At 42.7% G+C, this 21,654-nt stretch overlaps 1 protein-coding gene across 2 annotated transcripts in view; it reads right to left on the bottom strand.

The window, feature by feature from the left end:
- Positions 1–5,843: 5,843 nt before the first annotated feature.
- The window catches only part of LOC306926936 (uncharacterized protein), a 190,678-nt gene continuing 174,867 nt past the window's right edge, over positions 5,844–21,654 (bottom strand). For both annotated transcript variants that reach the window (XM_079506453.1, XM_079506454.1), the window contains 2 exons: positions 13,913–14,106; positions 5,844–7,125 (listed from right to left, as the gene is read on the bottom strand). In XM_079506453.1, the coding sequence (XP_079362579.1) occupies positions 6,921–7,125; positions 13,913–14,106 (399 nt within the window). In that variant the 3' untranslated portion in view covers positions 5,844–6,920. The remainder of the gene's footprint in view (positions 7,126–13,912; positions 14,107–21,654) is intronic.

Raw genomic sequence — 21,654 nt, 5'->3', positions numbered from 1 at the left:
AATCTTCATCATTTCTGTGTCAGAGGATATAATATGATTGCACGTTGGGAATGTGCCATTTACAGCGATATCTCTTGTGCTTGCTAAAAGGGGAGGTAAGCGCCACTGACCAAAATTAAAATGACATTTAGCTACAATCCCTAAAGATGACTTCATATGTCCACATCGCTGTCGCTGTACTCCACAGAGCCTCCGGATCAAAACCAGAACTATTTTCAACCTGGTGTCCATATTTTGGGCCTCACTGTCATTATATTGTCCAAAACGTTTAGCAAGGACCTTAGTTTACAAATGAGCTGCAATCAGACTCGACTAAACCCCAGCAAGCTTGTCTGAGTTGGAGATACCAAAGCCATAAGGCCATTAGCCTGATTTATATCTCAATGTACGAAGGTGCCGCACACTGAGAAATATCAGTAGCCTACAAGCTCGCTTGTACATATTGCCTACAGTAGGCTATATTTCTGGCAAAGCATAAATAAGTCAATATACTGTTCAACTGCAGTAACAGCGACTTCCCTTCTCTCCCTTAAATGTTGTTTATTTAACCACTTATATCCTTTCTACTTAGTAAACGAATAATTATCTAATCTCTTTGCCGACAATAGCAGATCTACAAAGTCACAATGCGGATTTGCTATTTTCTGCAAAAAACGTAGGCCAAGATTTCAAGGAAGGCTTCACAATATCAAAGATGGCGCCCGCTTTATCTAGCAGAGAATAGCGCACGTGTTTGAGTAAATGTCACCTTGTGTGGAAAGTGCCGCCCTGTCCCCTCCAACACAAAAAAAAAAGGAAAAAAAAACTGCAAACTGCAAATTCTATTCAAGAACAGGAGAGTGGGGCAACCATAGCAGCATAATATCACACAGTCAGTAGGCTATTCCCAGCACCGGCCTGTCGAGCATGATGTACGTAGTGGACCGGTATCTTCCCCACCAGAGCTCAGATTGTTTTGATATTTTTATTAACATGTCCTCAATCATAAATCACCCTGGGAACTGAGGCCGATCCCTCCTTTCTGTGCAGTATCAGATTACAGGTGGAAGACAAAGTTATCGGACACCTTGCCACGTGTCCTGTGTTTAAGCTACTGTACGACACTTCTCTTGGTATCCAGGCATAAAAAACACAACACAAATTCAGTTTACATTCAAATATAACATTGTAGCGGAATATAATATACATACTATTATGTAAATGTTTTCCCCATATAGTCTCCGTGACTCAACAGCAACCTTCTGTCCCTCATCTGTTCTTTTTTTTATTATTATCGAAGCTAGAGATGAAACAGTTGGACAGGCGGTAAGGACTTTCTGCAATGTCAAGTTTTGATGTCATATCGCTTTAAATAACCTCTGAGGACATCATTTTCTGTTATTGCGCATCTTGTGATGTTATCTTGAGAAGAGGGACATATTAATGCATTGTTTAAGCACAATAGTCTGGGCATTTGCATAACAATAGGACCATGTCTGTGTCTTGACTCTTTCAGCCAGGCAGCCGCTCAACTGGTACAGAGTCTCTGGCCGTTCTGCAGCCGCACCACATTTTAATGTCATGCAAACTTGCCACTGTGTGCAAGACTGTCACACTGTCTCAGTGGCCTCAGGATGCTATGTGTAATTCCTTTAACGCGAGCCCATGCAGATATCCTTATCATTCTGGTAATGGCATGCACATGCCACCCTGCATCCCTGGCACTTACACAAGGGAACTGGTAATTCATTTAATTCAAGTCAACTCAAACACTAGGGCGGTCAGAACTTAAGGCATTGTCCTTTCATTCTTGTTTACAACTCAGATATATATTGGTCAGTCAGCAACCTTTGTCCTTCAGAAGAAGTGATGTTGTGGTCATGTAAGATTCCGTTACAGGTCAGGAAAATCTCATCATCTTGTCTGTAGCAGCATACTGTAGTGACTCACCTTTCATAACAGATAAAAACACACAACTGGATGCAGGGAGAAGAAAATGGTTGATCATGACGTTCTAGGTTAAGAGACACTCAAATTCAACTGCTTCAAGTTACAGTACCACAAGAAAGGACATTGGGGTCTCTTATCAACAGTTACTGTAGAGGGCTTCGTTCATAACCACATTAACCTCTAATGTCCCCTATTCTGGTCATAATAAGTGAAAAATCTGCCAAAATATCTGCTGAAATAGGCAAACAATAGGGCAAAAATAGTCATTCTATAAGCTCACAAAGCGCTGCAGCAAGACACGTTGTGAGCTTGATAATCAGAAGTTTATTTTTATTTTTTACATGCAATAAGTTTGATTGATTGAAAATTGTATTAACAGATTGCAGAATGGGTACAGTCCAACAAAGGTACACTATTGCTAAGAGGATAGGCCTATATACTGTAGGTTTAAGTTAATAGTCTATTTTACACTTAATTACAAAGTTTGTAATTCTTTTAGTTTTTCCCCCTGTCAGAAAAGAGACTAGCCTACTTAGTTAGTTTCGTATGCAAACACCATCTGTATTTTGTTGAATCCTCCACCATGGGTAGCACATCACATATCACTCAAACCCTGGGCATTTGGCACTCGGGTTCACCCATTCAAATCTGCGCTGGTGCTTCAAAGCAGAAAGATCTTGTTCGCATGTGGCTGGTCATGCCGTCAGTGTGTTCACCTGGATCTCAGTCTGTAGTCTGTAGAGACTAGGGACCAAGGTTTATCTCTCCCCTGATGGATCCCTGGCCATTTATAATGGATGGACTGTCCTAATGAGCTGTGATCAAACAGAAACCCTGGCTGAATTTCAATCTATTATGAGGAGACCGTATACAATATCATTTTTGTTTTCAATGCAAGTGAACTGCGAGGGAAAATGTGATTTTTGCCCACAATCTTATATGATATGCTGATATGATATGCTGATACCAGTTTGATTTTATACAGATATAATTGCTAATTATTATGGGAATTACTTCAATAATTTCAAGGAGGTATACTTTGTTTTGACAGAAGCTGACAGTGAAGTCATTCATGTTGCATTGGCCTTATAACTTGTTTATAATTATATTCAAAGAAAACTAGAAAAAGTGCTCCTCGGAGCACAGGACTCTCCACCAGGTCAGGAACATTTGTTAGGGTGTGCATTGTTTGGTATTGAGTGATAATAGAAGTAGCAGTTAACTCACTCGTCGCAAAGATCGTTTTTTAACATCTTTGACATCTTATACTATAGTATGTCGTTTTTCATGGTTTCATAATTTTTTTCATTATCGAAAACCATGAAGAATGACATACTGTAGTATAGTATGTTGTTTTTATAATTTATTTTATCGTCAAAAAACATGAAAAGCGACATAACGTCATTATCAGTTTTTAAGGGCCCCAGACGGAGATCACCGTCAAGTTCAAGTTCACGGTCAAGTTGCCCGAGACGGAGATTGATAAATAGGACAGAGATTAATGATATCAAAACCGGTCGCATCGCTCCACAGCCTAGGAGCGCTTGTTGCCCAATCCTCTGTGTTGCACAACAGTGACACGTCATCGAAAATGTTCCCTGCCTGTTTAGCGGACGAAAACGAAAATCTTAAAACGTTCATAACTCGCGATCTAAATCATCCCGTCTAATTATGAAAAAAGATCCTGTGTTAGACGGCGCTCCGCGGTCCAGTCGCTAGTCGCGATAGATTTATTCTTACCTCCCGTTGTTGTCGATCGACTCTAGAGTGGTGTGGCTATTGTTAGCTGCTACACAGACATTCAAAACAACTTCCGGTCCCCCGGTAAAAGTGGTCCGGGCACTATAAATTATGGGCACATTTTATTAATGGATTAAATAGGCCCGGGCCCTCAAGGTGTTATTATAGTATGTCGTTTTTCATGATTTTCATGAACAAAAATACTATAGTATGTTGTCTAAAAGCATGATTTTCAACAGAGGCCAGAGTGTCTCAATGCAGGTCAGGGCTGGAATACAATGCTGAATTTGACCCTTAAGGGTCTATTTGGGTCAATTTGTACTCTCCCAGAGGTATATGAACTGTGTATATAATGTCTTTTTGAACCATGCACACTCACATTCATCTCCAGATGGAAAAGAGGGTTGACAAAATTGAACGCGTTCAGACAGAGACGTACGGTACATTGTGGAGTGCACGAGCTGCCTGCCTGGATTCAGAAAAACATTTGTCTTATTCAGGTACAGCCTGTAACCTTTTCAGTCTGCCTTTTGCACCGACACCCTGTCGGTGGGCATAGATGTAAGGTGGGCACCCACTTGAAGGGTGCCCTCCCTTTGCGCCTGACAACCTCTCATTCCAGTCTGCTGTACCATGTGGAGGCCCAGATGTAGCCCGCAGAATAATCCACACTCATGAAACTGTCCATCTGGCCCCCGCGTGCACACATTAAGCCTCCAGAACCAGGCAGACACTGGGCAGACTCTCTGTAGCCCCCGTTGTCGTGGCATTTAGCAGTTTCATGTGGCGCGCGACACGGTGGATGGAGGCGCTTCCATTTTGCCATCCCGCATCATTCAAGAAAAGGCCCTATACGCTAAGCTGGTGCGCTGCTGAGAGTCGGCTGGCTGTGACCGAGAGGTGAAAACAGAGAGGATGAATTCCTGGAGAAGCAGCGCTGAGTGAGGAAGATCCTTCCACAGTGGCTGTGCCTCCAGGCACAAGCAGCTAACGATGAAGCTCTTTGCCTGGCGGGAGAGTCGATGACATTACAGCCCGCATCAAGGCGGACAATGTTTATGCATTCTGGATGAAAAAAAATACTCTTTTACTTTCAGCTTTCCTATGCAGATCTACAGTAACAAAACAAAAACCGTCTTGTTTACTTTCCCCTATCTGAAGCTCTTAGTCCACTGAGCCCAGGCTTCAAGCCTATAACTTGTGGTATTTCAATTTTGCTAACACGACAGCTCAATGTTATATAACAACATGAACCCTAGCGTACCTATTCCGGGGGTGAACATTTGGCGAAAATAGCAGATCTATCAGATTACAACGTGTTGGAGGGAGCCGAGTATAGCGCCCTGGGGGATTCCAGTATACTGTAGGGTTTAAGTGGTTAAATATACTATTAATCTCTTTTTTTCATTACTGTGATCCATCTATATGATATTTAGCGTCTCTTGTCCAACTGCTAGTGTTTCTGTGTCTGTGAGCGTTGTGGGACAGACGCAGCTCTCGCCCCCGTGTTCGTCACCACTTCACAGGCTATTCAATTAGCGGGAGAAGATGGGAGACGCAGCCATAATGGAGCTGATGAGATGCACAAGGACAGGTGACACTAATCAACGCGGCGCCCCATTGTCTCTGTGTGGGCATCATTAAGGAAGCAGCGCCATTTCAGCATTTTCTATTTTTTTTCCCCCCCGGGCTTGGACATAATCATGTGTGCGGCGTGCATTCAGTACTTGGTCTTCCTCATCATCGCCTTGCAACATGTAACAGTACATCCATTGATTGAGAGGGGTTGTCAATCAATGAACATAATGGTGATAAAAAATAACTATTCTGGAGAAGAAAAATCACCTCGTCACACAAGCAGGCTGGAGTTCAGTCATGTAATTCAAGCGATATTTACAAGTGCAACAGAATCGCAAACAGCATTGCATCAGTATCAACAATAAAATAAAACAATCCCGGTGTAATCACCGGGTAAAAGCACATACAGTCAGTAACACATAAAGAAGGTGAAGTCCTTCTCACGCCTACGCCGGTTCGAATCCCACCTGAATCGTTTTACTGCACCGCTTCACCCCCCTCCCCCCCTCCAACCTCCATGGCCACCGAAGCCATCATTGTATAAAATTAAGCATAAATGTCAAAGACGAATCTTAAAAACTAAAACAATTGGTGCCTTGAAAAAGCGATTGTTTTACAACAACAACAAAAAAGCTTTGGAAAGTGACTCACAGCAAGTCTCCAGCCAGTCCACACACTGTAGTGTGCAGTATGAATAGGTTTTAAAGTGAAAGCTTTTAAAGGCCCTACACCATGAATTTCAATTTTTCCCATCTTTTTTGTGTTTTTCCCCCCTAAACATGACTTCTATCCCCACAAATAGTGAAATAACCAATTATGAACAATCAGGCTTTCTCGTCATATTTAGGTTTTTATGTACAGTGGTTTGCACTGGTTTCACAACAGGCCAACTGATTTGGTGCTACTCGTGATGTCATGTAACAAAAGTAGGGAGCTACTTCGTATAATCTCTCCCCCTCTTCAGTTCCTAATTTGTATTTCATCTTTGGAGACTGTGGTAGGGGAGGGGGGGTGGGACTTATTATAATGAGTCAAAGATGTGGGAGGGGAGTAGTTGGGATGAGGCTGTGGCGGAGAAAATAATTTGCATACACAGTGCCCCCACATTGTGGTACTGCAGCTAAAACTGCTTTAGAAGCCAGAGAGAAATTACATGGACTGATTTTCATCAGGGAGGTGATTTAGACTCAAACCATTATAAATACGTTTGAGGGACATAAAGTGACATGTTCACCTTCCTCTGTGCATACCCATACATACTACAGTATGAATTGATTCTCTAGTGCGCTGGTTCTCAAACATTTTCATGTCACCCCTAAATTCATATGTATTTGGTCTGGCTTGGGGGGAAATAGCAGATCTACAAGCTTGCGTTGCATTGCTACTTGTAGCTTGTACATCGGCTATTTTCAAATAGCCGGAAAATAAAATTGGTTTTAAACTGTTCCTCCTTTTGCGGGAAGACCCCCCGGAAACCTCCTCAAGCCCCTCTGGGAGATGTCCAGACCCCACTTTGAGAACTCAGTTCTCTAGTGTAGGTATCATCAATCCGCTGGTCCCAGTTCAGTCCAGTATTCTGTATAGGTAATGGTATTGTCAAACCACTGGTCCCAGGCTGGTATTCTGTATGCCCGCTCGTTCTTTCACAGTGTCAAGAGGAAGCTCAGACGTTGTCAACTCTTGTCCGCATCCTGTTTCCTGTCGTCCACCTCAATGAGTGGGGCTGCTGACAAAGCGTGGCCTGTTGTTGCTGATGCGGCCACGTGCCGATCCCATGTGCCCGAGTCCAGCCTGCCGTCCTCAGAGCACCTGGCCTGGACCGTGAAGGAGCTCTGTCGAGCCTGCTTGTAGCGACTGCTGATGTAGTGTGACAGACACCTGATGAAATATCACAAAATCACACACATTAGTTAAGCACCACAGAGCCCGTTGTAAAGACAATCTTCAAATCTTCCGTTACCGGCCATGCCTTTCGCCCTGGAGGAGACAATAATTTATTTGGTAGTATTGTGCAATCTCATCTCTGCATCTTTCTTCAATAAACAAGCTCTTATAGTGAATCCGGAAAACAATTCTGACATCCAGGGGTGCTGCTGCAGCTAGACCATTCCTGGTGTGGAGACATGATAATGGCCCACAGTGATCCACATCTCAGTCTTTCAGGACAGGATGAAATTCCTAACTGTGAACTGTTTGAATCACTGTTCACACACTATTGAACACTGGGCCAAAACGTTGTCAGACTAGAAATATTGCATTCAGTACGCGTATAAGTGCGTACGACCACCACGGCCAACAATATGCAGTTGTTAAGTTGTGCTATTTCTACCTGAGATATTCATTTTGACCTTGCCGAGTGTGACCTTGTCGGCCCAAAAGTTAACCTCTTGAGCCCCATTGCCCCCGCCGGCGGGGGCAGCGGCTGTCCACCTCCAACAGCGCTCAGCGGGGCAATGGAGATCCAATTGGTCTTCGGTTCCAACTCCCCCCGGACCCTCCTGAAATTTCCCATCAAGTTTCATGAAAATCTGCCAACCCATTTTTATTTTTAAACTTGACATATCATTGTGACCTAGATATTTGACCTCTTTTGGCCCAAAAGTTTATCACTACGTCAGGGCACGTCAGGGACTACTCGTCATCATTCCCACCAAGTTTCATGAAAATCTGTTCTTTAGATCATTTTCTAACAGAACTTTGACCTTTTTCACCTTTTTGAGAAAGAAGTCAGGCCAGCCATCATTCAGACCAAGTTTCATAAAAATCGGTCCAATCGTTATCAAGTTGCTAACAGACAACTTACAAACGGGATGAGGCGAAAACATAAACCCTGTTCTACTCTGTTGGCTGAGGCAAATACAAAAATATGCTACAAATAGTACATTTTGCAGTTGAAATGCAATTGAATGCATGTTTCAACATGAAAATTGACAAACAACTGTGCACAGTGGTGCATTTGTGGTATTTAGTACTGTGTATGTACTGTATATCATTTCCACATAGTCATGTGTCTGCCATTATGATACGATTCACAAGATAAACATTTTTACCACAACCACACCTCAAACAAAATATCACCACAGCACTTCAAGTTGCTAGTAGAGGTTCCAGAAAATACAAAACATGTGTGTTCATCCTATCTTGTTTACTTGCGTATACTACGACTGTCTGTTGGTTTGATGGTTAGAAGTTCGGAGCTGATCGGTATGTTAGTACCGATATATGGCTGAATATCTACTACAGCCCTCCTACTTTCTGTTCATATCACCCTCCACAATCAAAAGGCACTTAATATCAATGCTTGCTGCTTCATGCTGCCTGGCAACCTGTGAGAGAGGTTCTGGGGACTCAAGAGCGATGGTTATTTTCTCACTGCAAAGCATGCACTGTGACACAACTGACGCAACCTTCTTGAATGGTGCAGCCACTCCATTGCGGAGCTATGTGTGTCCCTGGGTCCATGGCTGGCTGGGTCCGTACGAGCACGGAAATAGCGTTTGGTTGGTTTTCACCACCAAGTGTCACTCTTGTGTTGCCACACACACACGTGCGCACACACGCACGCACGCACACACACACACACACACACACACACACACACACACACACACACACACACATACACACACACACACACACACACACACACACACACACATTAACTGTATATAAGATGATTTCGGGTGTGACAGTACAGTACAGTACAGTAGACTGAGTAGAGGGACCCCCTGGGGACCCCCACACAGTAACTATGTCATTTCTCGACCGTTTCGGACGCGGGGCGGCTCGCCGGAACCGGGACGGCACCCTCGGCGCGTTCCTGTGGGTCTGGACATGGAGTTGCACCACTCAGTTCACACTGGTGTGATTTATTTATATAAAACTGAGTTTAACAGTTCATTTTGTACTTGAAATGTCACCACTGTTAAGTATGGTTTTGTACCACGTGTAATTGCTTTTGATGCAAACAAAAGCCACTCTCCCCGTAGGCAACAGTATGCATAACCCCAGTCCAGATAATAGGCTGTTCAGGCAAATCAACGTTTAAGATCAGGATTGAAGCATTTTCGTTGGTCACTACATCTATCATTTGCTCTTATCTCACACGATCGCAGCAATTTTCCCTCCCTTAATATAGGTTTGATGGGACAAAGAAAAGCTCAATTCTGGGAGAATTGGAAAACACATTTCTTGTGCTTCATGGTAACTAAACTGTCAACAGATAAGAGAGACCATAGTATCAACTCCTGGGTAATTCATCTCACCATCCTTCCCTTGTATTTTCTTTTGTAGCAGCTTGGAAATATGGTTTGAGGCCTTTGCTCAAAGTCACAGCCAATGTTTCCTCCAAACACTCACGCAATGGACGCTTTAACCACTTGAACCCTATAGAAACCCATTTTCTACGGCAAAATTTGTGCGAAAATAGAAGATCTACAAGCTCACAACGTGTCACATTGCGACTCGTTCAGTGACCTTGTGAGTCCTTTTGGTGAAGATATTTAGTGTAGAGTGAATGAGGGGACCTAGAGCTCTTTGGAATCATAAACCAGAGTTTAAATGGTTTTAAATAAGCACGGCGGAATGATGATGCACGCGTTTCAAAGCCACACCTGAGCTCTCCCCGGACCAAATCCCCTTTTAAGTAATTTGTGTAGAATGATTGAGGTACGTTTCCCCATAAAAAGAGACATTATATACACTTGTGTACACTTATACATCTGCTAACGGGTGATGGGCGATGAGCGAGCCGTACGTGTCCTCTGGCAGCTGTACAGTACAAAGTACGGTGGACAGTAGCGTGAGGTGAAGGAGCAGAGGGGGCCACTTTGTATCATGTCAGCGCCAGCAGTTCGACCAGACCGCCGCGGTGTCCCTTGTCACCAATCACATCCTTTTAAACCACCCAGGGAGCTCGACACACCCCCCTCCCCCATCCGGTTCCATCTCTCCCCACCCCCTACCCCACACGCACTCCCTTATCTGTCAATGCTGCTTAAATAATGTAATTAATGACTTAATTAACATTTCCATAATCTATTTTAATAAATCTAACACGGCATAATGAGACTTTCTAACCTCCGGGCGATGGCATATAAAAATTCACAGCGTAGAGCAGCGTGGTCAGGCCACTGTCTCGGTGCTGTGTGACAGTGGAGGAAGCGAGGGGGGCACATGTTGTGTGACAGCGTTCTGAAAGGGAGATGAAGCCTAACAAACGCCATGTGACGGTGCAAATGTGTCCAACAACAGAACCTGCAGCGGTACGTGGCGACGGGCCGCGCCATCGCAGAGACAAAAGGCATTTTGGAGGGTATCTGATCGAAGGACCACGCACTCCGGCATTATATACGATAGCCTCGTCTGTGCACATCGTCGGCTTAACATCTTTTAGCCTGATTTATTCTTTGCTGACCGTCATGTCTCACACCAGAAAAAGCAGGTCTACAAGAGCGCGAGGCAGAACTAAGTATATAAACTAGGTGTACGATTGTCTTTAAGTGGCCTGGACCGTGGCTCAGCGGTCCAGGCACCTTGGCTGGTAATCCAGTCTGGCAGTGTGCCGCAGTTTCGACTCCCGATCCTGACGGCCTTTACTGCATGTCTCTCAGAGATGGGGGGCCTATTGTGATTCTATCCCTCTACAAAAAAATTAAATAATGTCGAAAACCACAAAAAATACCTTTAAAGAAGAAGCTCCTCAGGGGGAGAGCAACGCATGCACACACGCACGCATGCACGCATGCACACACGCACGCATGCACACACGCACAATGTTCAGTGTGGCGGTGATCGGGTGCTGTTCAGATCTTTCCATAAACATTAAGGAGGAAGGATCCTGCATGTGCTGCAAAATATCTGTAATAACAACATGAAAATAATAGCAACAATTGTGTTGTTTACTTGTGTAAACATGTCACATGTGGTTTATGATTATTAAAGGGTACTTTAAAAGTGGTGTAAGTTATATATTTTGGACAGGATAGATACATAATAAACAAGTGAAATTGGAAAATATCTGGAACTGGAACACATAAATTGAAGCTGTTATCTTTGGAGTTCAATCTCCTGACTGGATACAATTGGTAATAATAATTATAATAATAGTAATAGAGTACTATTATATATATATATATATATATATATATATATATAACACACTAACACACTAACGTGGCCTCTGCAATGCTTTATCACTGGAGACTGACGTTGATGACGAGGAAAAGGAGGTGACACACTGCTTACAGCAGTGGACATCTGCCTTGACCAATCACTATAAAGCATGGCAACATGCTTTAGCTCTCCTGACATTGGACTGATGTTTCAGCTCATTGAGAGTTGAGAGTTGGCGACGTACATATAAGCATGCCAAATGAGCCAACACTTGAACTTGGACGAGTTTTACATTTGCTTATTTATTTATTTATTTAAATCATTATCTGGACTGGAGGTGCGTTCACAAATATTGCCAATGGCATCCATTGTGGAATCTAGTGAGCGACAAGGGGTCGGTCGCTGGGAGGGCTTCCACCCCCGGGGCCGATACTGACTGAGATGTACCCTGACAGAGGGCAGCAGGAGGCTGGCACATCCTACGCAGCCCCCTCCTTCCCCATCCTAATAACATCAGCTCACTACCTATGACAACAACAGAAACAGCGCAGCGGTGTGTTCTTTGATGAAAGGCCTATTGTACATACAGAATCCCTACACTGAAGAGTATCTCCACTTTTCAGCCGCTGTGGTGCTTCGGTGATCTTTAACAATTACTATATTTGTATATTCCTACATTTCAAGACTCAAGAGTGATTCTGTTTGTTGCCCCTCTTTACCACTTTCAGTCAAACTTCATGTGAATACCTGAAGCAAAGCACTGCCAAGAATCTCTGTCTCTGAAGCAGCTGAATGTGTTGTAAACAAACTAATTTCCTGTCATAAAATTACAGCTCATTACTAGCATGGATAGGGGTTTCAACAGGATAATGAAGCAGAAGCACATTACCAGTGCAACCATATCATTAATTACCAGTTTTCTGGACACATTCCCCCACAAAACTGGTTAATGGGAAAAGTTACAAGCCTTGTTGAGTTGATTACAAACAGCTTCTCCTTGTAACTAAAAACAAACAGGGACAAAAGAAGCTCCACATTCTAAGTTTTGACTCACATGAACGTCATGGTCCCACGTCCCTACTCTGGTGGCAAATATAAATAAACAGAAGATCTACAAGCTCACACACTCGGTGTGCTTGTAGATCTACTATTTTTGGTGAAGAGATTTGACAGAGAGGAAAAGGAGGTGACCAAGTAGGCCTACAGTACAAGACCCCGGTCGACGAAGTATATAATAATTCAAGTAGTTAATTATCTTGCTGGCACCAATAACTGCCTGTTGGCTTATTGGAGGCTTTATTTTCTATTGCGCCAAACAATGAATTTTGAAAATTAATTTCTTTTAAATGCCCTCAGAGATTGTTTTAATGAGTTGATTTGGTCAATAAAGTGTAATCTATTACAATTGGCTGATTACCTGCTTAAAGTCATAACAGCTGTTTACCTAAGTATCCAGTGCAGATATCATGGGAGAATTGTCAGTTCAGTGTTGGATTGTTCAGTAATTATCATCCCCTGCAACCATTATCAACGATGAGCCAAGTGATGTGAGAGTGGGCGACGACATAATGCCCCAATCAAAACACCTTGTTTCCATTCAAGCACACTTGTGAGTCATCCAATAATAAGTAGCAGACATACTTTTCCTCAAAAGTATTTGTGATCTGATTCGGTGTGTATTGAGGCAGATTACAGTACATTTTTGTAATGGGATTACTGTGATGTCTTGGCGTGCCATATGTTACTCCCCAAACCCAGAAGTGGGGATGTTTATGCCAGGAATCTAATGCATTATTTACAAGTTAGATGTTAATAAAAACAGACTGTTCATTTACTAATGGTTTACAGTACCGTAGGCAGTATTCCAATTAGCAATATCAAAATGGCGAAATGAGTGAGGGAGCACACACATGGGAGGAAGGGGGTAGGAGAGAGAGAGAGAGAGAGAGAGAGAGAGAGAGAGAGAGAGAGAGAGAGAGAGTACATATAGGCTTTCAGAGTTGATTATTTGGATGACTTGGGCAGTAATATTTCTAGTTTGAAGACATAGTAAATATTCTTACTTCAAAGTGGCACACATAGTTTATAAATGAAACACAGACATGAAAAACTTGACCTGAATAAAAGCTGAAGACAAACTGATTGTATTTTCAAGAGGCATAGCATGGCAGCATCTTAAAGGACCATATTGGTGGTCTGGCGTGTTAAACTCCTTGAATACCCACTTACAGTATACTTGACATTACTGCAGACCATTTTCCAAAACATGTCTGTGGTGCTTGTTTGAGAAAAGCATTGGACATGCAGAGGCATCTGCCGAGATAGGTTAATCCAACACAATATGGTTGTTTTGTCACTAGTATTTATGTTTTAATGCAATTTTTAAAGGGCAGATTGATTTGAAAAGTCTAGCCGAATGTAGTCCTTGTACACATAAGATGAATTTGCCAATGAAATTCAAACATCCATCACTTATTAACTAATGAAATTATTGTTTAGCCAACATTTACTCAATTATTAGGATTAAGTATTGCGTAGTAGTAATACTCACATGACCACAAGGATCACTGTGAGAAGACCAAAGCCACCAGCTGCCACTGTGAACTCGGGGGGTGAGGGGTCGAAGGTCGTCATCAGGTAGTACACCACGTAAGCCACCAATCCCAGAAGGATGAAGGCAGTGATGAGCATCAGCCAAATCTGCCATGTCACTGACCGCCATGGAGGGCTCCTTTGGAGGTGGTACTGGGTCAAAGGAAGAAGAGAAGCAAACAGGTCATCCTGACTTTTATTTGACCGCTTCATCCATACTTTGCTGACCGGAGTTGACCACCACAGATCTATACCAGGCGCCTCCCACCTTCTTTCTCTCTACACTAAATCTCTTCGCCGAAAATAGCCCAGCTACAATGGCAATTTTCGGTGAATGTTGACCCCCTGAATAGGGGGCGAACATTCCTTCGTCCTTAGTTGCTGTGGCTAAGGACGGAGTGCTGGTGATACTTTAGCACAGTGGTTCTCAAAGTGGGGTCTAGGGACACCCAAGGGTACCTGGGGGTCTTTGGCGTACTTGGGTACTCAGCAAAATGAGTTAATATAGCAACAAAATGTAACCATTGCTATTACTGCACCTACTGTAAATATACTGTACATCGGCTATTTGAAAATAGCGGATTAGGGTTAGGGTTAGGTCTTGTAGATCTGCTATTTTCAAAACATATTGAAAATAAATGTGAAAAGGTTTTTTGAAACATTTAAACACAAATCTTGTATGGCAGTGGTTTTCAACCCTTTTCATATCAAGGCCCATTATTGTCTCCACCAGGCCGAAGGCATGGGGAGAGAGTATGTTTTGCACTCCGTCCGTGTGTGTGTCCGTCCTTCCGTCCGTCTGTTACCAGCTAATCTCCGGCACCGTTAACCCGGTCGATGCCAAACTTTGCACACACACTCCCTGGATGCCAACGATGAACCTCTGCCCCACATTTTCCAGAACGGCCTGTTATAGCGCCACCATGAGGCAGCTTTTCACATTTTTTACCTAAAACTGCACCGATCTGCGTGAAACGTTGCATGCACACTCCCTAGAGGCCAAGGACAAACCTTTGACCTGCATTTTCCGCATCTGCCTTTTATAGCGCCACCAGGAGGCCGACTTTTGTAAAACAATTTTTTTTATATTACTCCTCCAGATTCTGTCCAAAAACAAATCGTTACACAGTATCTCTATGGTCATGTGCTCAAGTCGGATCTGTCCGATATTTCATATTCCATCCTAATTGGCTATAATTGGCTTTCAGTTTGCAAGATTGCCCCGTTTTGAACAAAAGCCTCAAATCATGAACGCAGCATGCAATTTACGTGAAATCTTTCACACATTTTCTTACTAGGCTGAGGAATATATCCCACCCTTTTCATATTGGCCTGTTATAGCGCCACCAACAGGTTGATTTTTGCAAAACACATTTTTGGAACAAAATGCCTCAAATCATCCAATTGCCATCAAAGGCGTATGAAGAAATGGCACCCTTTTCACAGTGGCCTATTATAGCACCACCAGGAGGCCACAACCTGACCTGCCCTGGTGGAGACCTGTGCCCCGAGGGGCACTTTTTCTAGTTTATTCTGCTTTTGAGCGACGGACCACCATTTGATGAGATTTAGCCTCTCAACCCCAAAACTTTGAATTTTGTTGTTGGATAAGATTTTGTCCACAATTCTACACTGTATTGATGTTGGTACCATGGGAGAGATAACAGGCAAATGTTGATCAAAATAACAATTCTTCTACATTCTCTAATTGTGTAGATGTCTAGCAAATTAAGTAATGCAGATGTTTAACAATAATTTAACTCTTGAGAGCGTAAAATGAAACCAAACTATCAAGTTGGTTGGTTACCAACTCCATCATTTAGCTGGGGACCACCTGGAACCCCCTGAAGGACCACTGGTTGAGAACCAATGTTGTATGTCCTTGACATGAAAAAAGTTTGAGAAGCACTTCTTTAGTATGTGTAGTGTACCATTAACCTGCGCATTAACGAGCAAAAACGGGCAAAAAGCAGGGCAAGACAAAAACAGAGAGTCCAAATAATTGCGGCACCGGCCCTTAATGCAAAGTAAAGAATAGCCCTATTGTTAGAATAAACAGTTCAGAGTAACGCCGTCTCGCACCTGTCCTCCGCTGTTTTACCTCAGGCATGGAATTTTGCTGTTTGCAACATTTCACAGGCCACCTAGGGCTTCCATGCAGAAATACACTCGCTCGTAATATGTGTCTGCATAGATATGTGCAAACACACCAACAAACATACAAGTACGTGTGCATTCACCCATATGCATATGTAACCTATGCAGACAAACACTATCTAAAATCCTTGCCAAATGTTGTCTTGTTCTGGACACGGACTAACCACTTTCGCAGCGTTTGATTAGTGTCTGGAATTCATCTGCAAATGTGCTCTGCCTTGTTCTCCTCCATGGCTGCTATTCATTAATTAGACTCGTTGTGTGACTGAGCTCTCCACAATGTTTAAGGTTACATCAGGCCCCAGTAAGTGGCTGCCTGATAACAGAATGCATCCATCTTCATTACTCAGCCCTTTCTGTCTGGGCTTGCTCCTCCACAAGCAAGCCATGTCAGTGGGATCTGAGGGCCTGATACAATTCATTGCATTCACATCTTGAACTTTTTGTACCCCTTTGATTTTAGCCACTATGATTAATTCACCGGGATACAGTGGTGTCCACTTGTAGACAATTAGCTTTTGTGGTATTTGTCCGTTCAGTCGGAACAAAACAAATGAAAAGAAAAACCACATTGGCTCATTTTGGGGTGAACAACCACACTCAGTAGTCTTTTTTTAATAGATCACTCGGTAATTAAATGGACTACCATTGTATGGGTCAATAACACAATAGTATATAATTTGACTACTTGTTCCTCGCATTGAAATTGGATAAGCAGCACATGGGACATACGGAAACGGCTACCAAACTGTTAACAATATAGAGAAATATATCTTGAGGCTTGAGGTAATTATAAAAAAATCCAAAACATTTTTGCGAACTATGGAATCGTGCATTTCCCGTCAGTGGGTTGGTCAGGCACCATCATGGTCGGGCACCATATATGGTGCTCAGGTCTCGTGACATCATGTGACATCATCAGGGATGGAGATGTGGAGACCCTGATGTAATCGTAAATGCGACCTGCTGTCGCAGTTAAGCCCATAATATGGATCCCTGATGTCATCAATATTGGCCAGCAACTCTACATCTGCCCTCAAACCTCAAATATATCTCCATATATGGATATATGTCAGAACCTGTTATGTTGTATCCATCCTTCCTCTTCGATGTCTCCCTTTGGACTTATACCTGTCCATTCAAATTTCAAACTCTAGACGGGCCTGCCCCAAAGATATTAGTGCAGCCGCGCCCGGCAGCCGGCAAAAACTAGAGTTCTCAACAGGCCCACCTGTCCATTCAAACTCTAGACGGACCTGCCCCAAAGTTATTAGTGCAGCCAGGCATCTTGCCTAACTTACCCATATGACCTCCTTTCATTGGTCATGGCATTTGATTATTTATCATTTAAACAGATTTTTGAGGGGCGCTAGCCCATCCTATGCCCAGCTTTGTGTGTCTGTCTGTGTGTGCCCCACAGTGATGATTTGATTGGCTGAGCAATGTGTGTACCCCATAGCGATGATTTGATTGGTATGGAATGTGATGTACAGTAGGGCATTAAGCAAATCCACTAGTCGACCTTGTTGGTACTAGTTGACTAGTTGATAAAAAAAAGAAAAGTTTATTATTTTTATTTATTTCCCCCCCCCAATTTTGTAGGCCTCAAGATCAGGTAGATTATAGTTATAGTCACCATGTACACAGTTTTTCAATGTACAAATATTTATTTAAAAATATTTATTTTATTTTTTACATAATAGGTAGTTAAACAACTAGTCGACTAGTCGACTAGTAAACTAGGCAACTAGTCAACTAGTAAAAATGACTAGAAGTGAATGCCCTAATGTACAGTATGATGATGTATGATGATAAAAGCGCCCGTCACTTCAAACAAGTGGGATTATTTTTCTTCTTGTTGTTTTTAACCAAATGGGTTCCCAGATTTAAATGTATTAATATAAAGCAATTTATATAGGCCTAAAGCAAAACTTCAGACATTACTACTAAACATCATACCTAGGAGTGGACTCACCTATAACCTCTGCTCATTATGCTAGGGTTGGATGGCTCAGCGTAGACTCTACGCTGAGCCATCCAACCCTAGCCGTAGAGGACTCTGTCCTACGCCGTAGAGGACAGAGTACAGCAACTTGCAATGGGACTGTTCTTCAAGATACTCAAGGGACCAGTGCCCATGTACCTGTTTGACTACTTCAAAAAGTGAGTGATTCCCACGGGCACAACACCAGAGGTAGCTCCACTGAGCTTATTCTCCTCAGATTCGGCCCAAACATTTGGATTAATTCATTCTACTCTTATGCCACCAAAATGTTGAATGACCTACCAATAGCCATCAAAAAGTGCAACTCCCCTACCCTCCTTCAAACCGCCATAAAAGAGCACATGTCTGCCATTTTCAACTGGACCTAGACAACGAAATGACCTCCCAATGTTTTTTCTGTAAATATACTTTCACTGTATACTCCTAGTATTGATGACCTCTTGTATAGTATTGTGTATGTCTTTATATAATTATCTTGACCTAATTAATTGAATACACAGGACCACAAAAGAAACAAGCCGTTAGGGCTTTTGATGTTATCCCTTTAGCCTTATTGTACCAGTAAGACGCCCTGAGGGCGAGAAGCGACCTCGAGGTCGTGTGCACACATCCGCCTGGGTGACTTCAGACTGCTGTGCGAGCGCTGGCGCTTTGGCATGGGGGGTCAGATCAACATATGGAATGAATTCTGTACTCGCGCATGTCTTGAGTGTACAGGGTTTGAAGAGGTCAGATCAACATAAGGAATGTCAGCTCCATATATGGAGATCTAAGGGTGGCAGCGGTGGCAGTGTCTTGAGTGTACAGGGTTTGATGAGGTCTGGCCATATATGGAGCGTGTCTTGAGTGTACAGGGTTCGATGAGGTCAGACAACATATGGAATGTCAGAACAGGTCAGCTCCATATATGGAGATCTAAGAGTGGCAACGGGGGCAGTGTCTTGAGTGTACAGGGTTTGATGAGGGCCCAGATAGGGCTGGGCCTTAAGATTTGGGCCTGTTGAGAACTCTAGTTTTCGCCGGCTGCCGGGCACGGCTGCACTAATAACTGTGGGGCGGGCTCATCTAGAGTTTGAAGGGAGACATCGAAGAGGAAGGACGGGTGGGGAAGGATGGAAAAATTGTGAGGAAAATAGGATTCCTTTTTGTAATATTATATATTCTGGACAAACATGTATTTGGAATGACTTATAATTGTAATAAAGTGTGAGATTGAGTCTGTAAAGTGTTCACTACATTTTTTGTGTTTTTTAAAGTGCATGGCACTTTAAAACTTTCAGCTCATAACTTTTGGTAACTGTTTTATTTATACTATAATCCACTGAATAAATTATTCATTTAAATGCATTGATTGAAGAGTACGGGTTCATACGGTTCATATTGCAGAGCGTTTAGTGTTAACTCGCATGTGTGTCTTTAAAAAGTCTAATGGAGAGAGAATAACTGTCTACTGTATGAGCTGATTTCATCCTTTTCTCACCACCGATGGCCAAGATGATCAGACAAATGTCTCTGCAAACAAAGACACATTTCCAATCTCGGACTCGGAGGAGATGTGAATAGACTCAACTTCCAAGGTTACAGCATTTGAGAGCTAAATGTGTCGCTATACAGTGGTTGCTTTTCTTTTGTCATTTTGGAATGGAAAGGGATAACACAGGAAGAATCTGAAGTGCTGGGAAGTCATTACATTGGTTCCAGGGAGAACTGAAAGCAACTGCACACATTATTGTGTAGACAAACCCTGAAAAGGTTCGTTTAATTGAAGCTGTTAGTGCTACGTTCATTGATGTACCCCTCAGGCTTTAGTCATATCAAGGCCTTGCCCTTTGAATGCGGGTTAAAAGCAACACACAAAACAACTATACTTTGACGGCCCCCACCCTCGCCACAACACCCAGACAAATTGAAGAAGCTGAGTACAGTATCTATAAAGAGAAAACACATTAAATGTGAGAATGTAAGCCGTGCAGAGTGTCTGGAAGATGGACGAGGACCAGAGGTGTCCAGAGGAAATAGAGACACAATGGCTCATTTATTCTAAAAAAGGAGTCCTTGATTTAAGAGGGAAATATGCAAATATATCTCAGACTGGCTGCAGTGTACTCTCCTGCCATCTGATGACGGACACCTTGTTTGTTCAACAACTGTGTCAAATCTTAATCACTTAAGCCCAGTGGGCAACAGTAATTACATTTACCTGAGTACTGTACTTTTTGAGTATATATGTACTTTACTTAGTTGTATTTTTGGATGACTACATTTCAAAGACCATTGTACTTTTGGACTGCACTACTATTCAGGAAGGGGGAAGTATTAACCACTTAAGCCCTATTTCAAATATATTGAGAATAACACTTCACATCGTTATGCGATGTGAGTGTGTACTGTAGATCGGTTATTTTAAGTATTGTATGTATTTTTTTAAAGGTAGTGCTCCATTACTTTAATTCAAGCACAAATTTGACTGAGCAACTTTCACGTGTAGTTGGGTAATCTTTCACCAGGGAGTAGCCTACTTGTCCACCACTGTTTAAGCCCTTTATACTTTGACTCATGAAGCACTGGGTTTGAGTAGCCTACTTGTCCACCACTGTTTAAGCCCTTTATACTTTGACACATGGAGCACTGGGTTTGAGTAGCCTACTTGTCCACCACTGTTTAAGCCCTTTATACTTTGACTCATGAAGCACTGGGTTTGAGTATAGCCTACTTGTCCACCACTGTTTAAGCCCTTTATACTTTGCTGTACGGCAAATAACTTAAATAGCCAATCTACAGTCCCACAACGTGTCACACTATGACCCGTTGTTAGCTTGTAGATCCATACCTATACACCTGTGAGCTTATAGGAACGCCAAGTTGAAATTGGTAAAACAAACGAAACAAATGGAAACCCTCACACTTTGGAACACAGCGACCACGTCAGCGCTCCCTGATAAAGGAACACAGCTACCACGTCAGCGCTCCCAGATAAAGCTTAGTAACACAACATACAATATATTAAGCACTGGTTAAGAATCACAGACAGCAGCGTGTTAATTACATGCTTATGTTTTATGACTGTGACCTTTAAACAGCACACCGATCAATCAGTGCAGAGCGAAGAAGCCTATTGGGGATATTTAGAGGCACAGATTCCGAAAGTAGGACACTATTTATCCAAACACAATCATTATTAATCAGTGGACAGTTAACCCAAATACATTTCCCACATATTTTCCACATTACAGCCCCCCTCCCACCTCCCCCCTCCACCTACCACGACCACAACCACAACCACATACACTCTTCCAGAGAGAGACCATTCATTAACTGTTCACACGTTATCATATGCGTAAGTGAAGACGTCCGGACATTCTGAACAGCCATTTGAGAGAACTCAGTGACTGAAAATTAAGTGATCGTATTCTGCCTTCTGGCCAAGGGATAAGCCATAAATATTTAACATAAGTAAGTCAACCACTCACACACTTGTGGTTCTACATGTTGCAGAAGACTACCATGCTGACTCTGTACATTTAGAAAGTCTATCTTGT

This window comes from Electrona antarctica, assembly GCF_951216825.1.
Source record: "Electrona antarctica genome assembly, chromosome: 7".
In the NCBI taxonomy this organism is placed as follows: Eukaryota; Metazoa; Chordata; class Actinopteri; order Myctophiformes; family Myctophidae; genus Electrona; species Electrona antarctica.
Note: the sequence above shows the minus strand (reverse complement) of the source record. Positions and strands in the feature narration are given on the sequence as shown.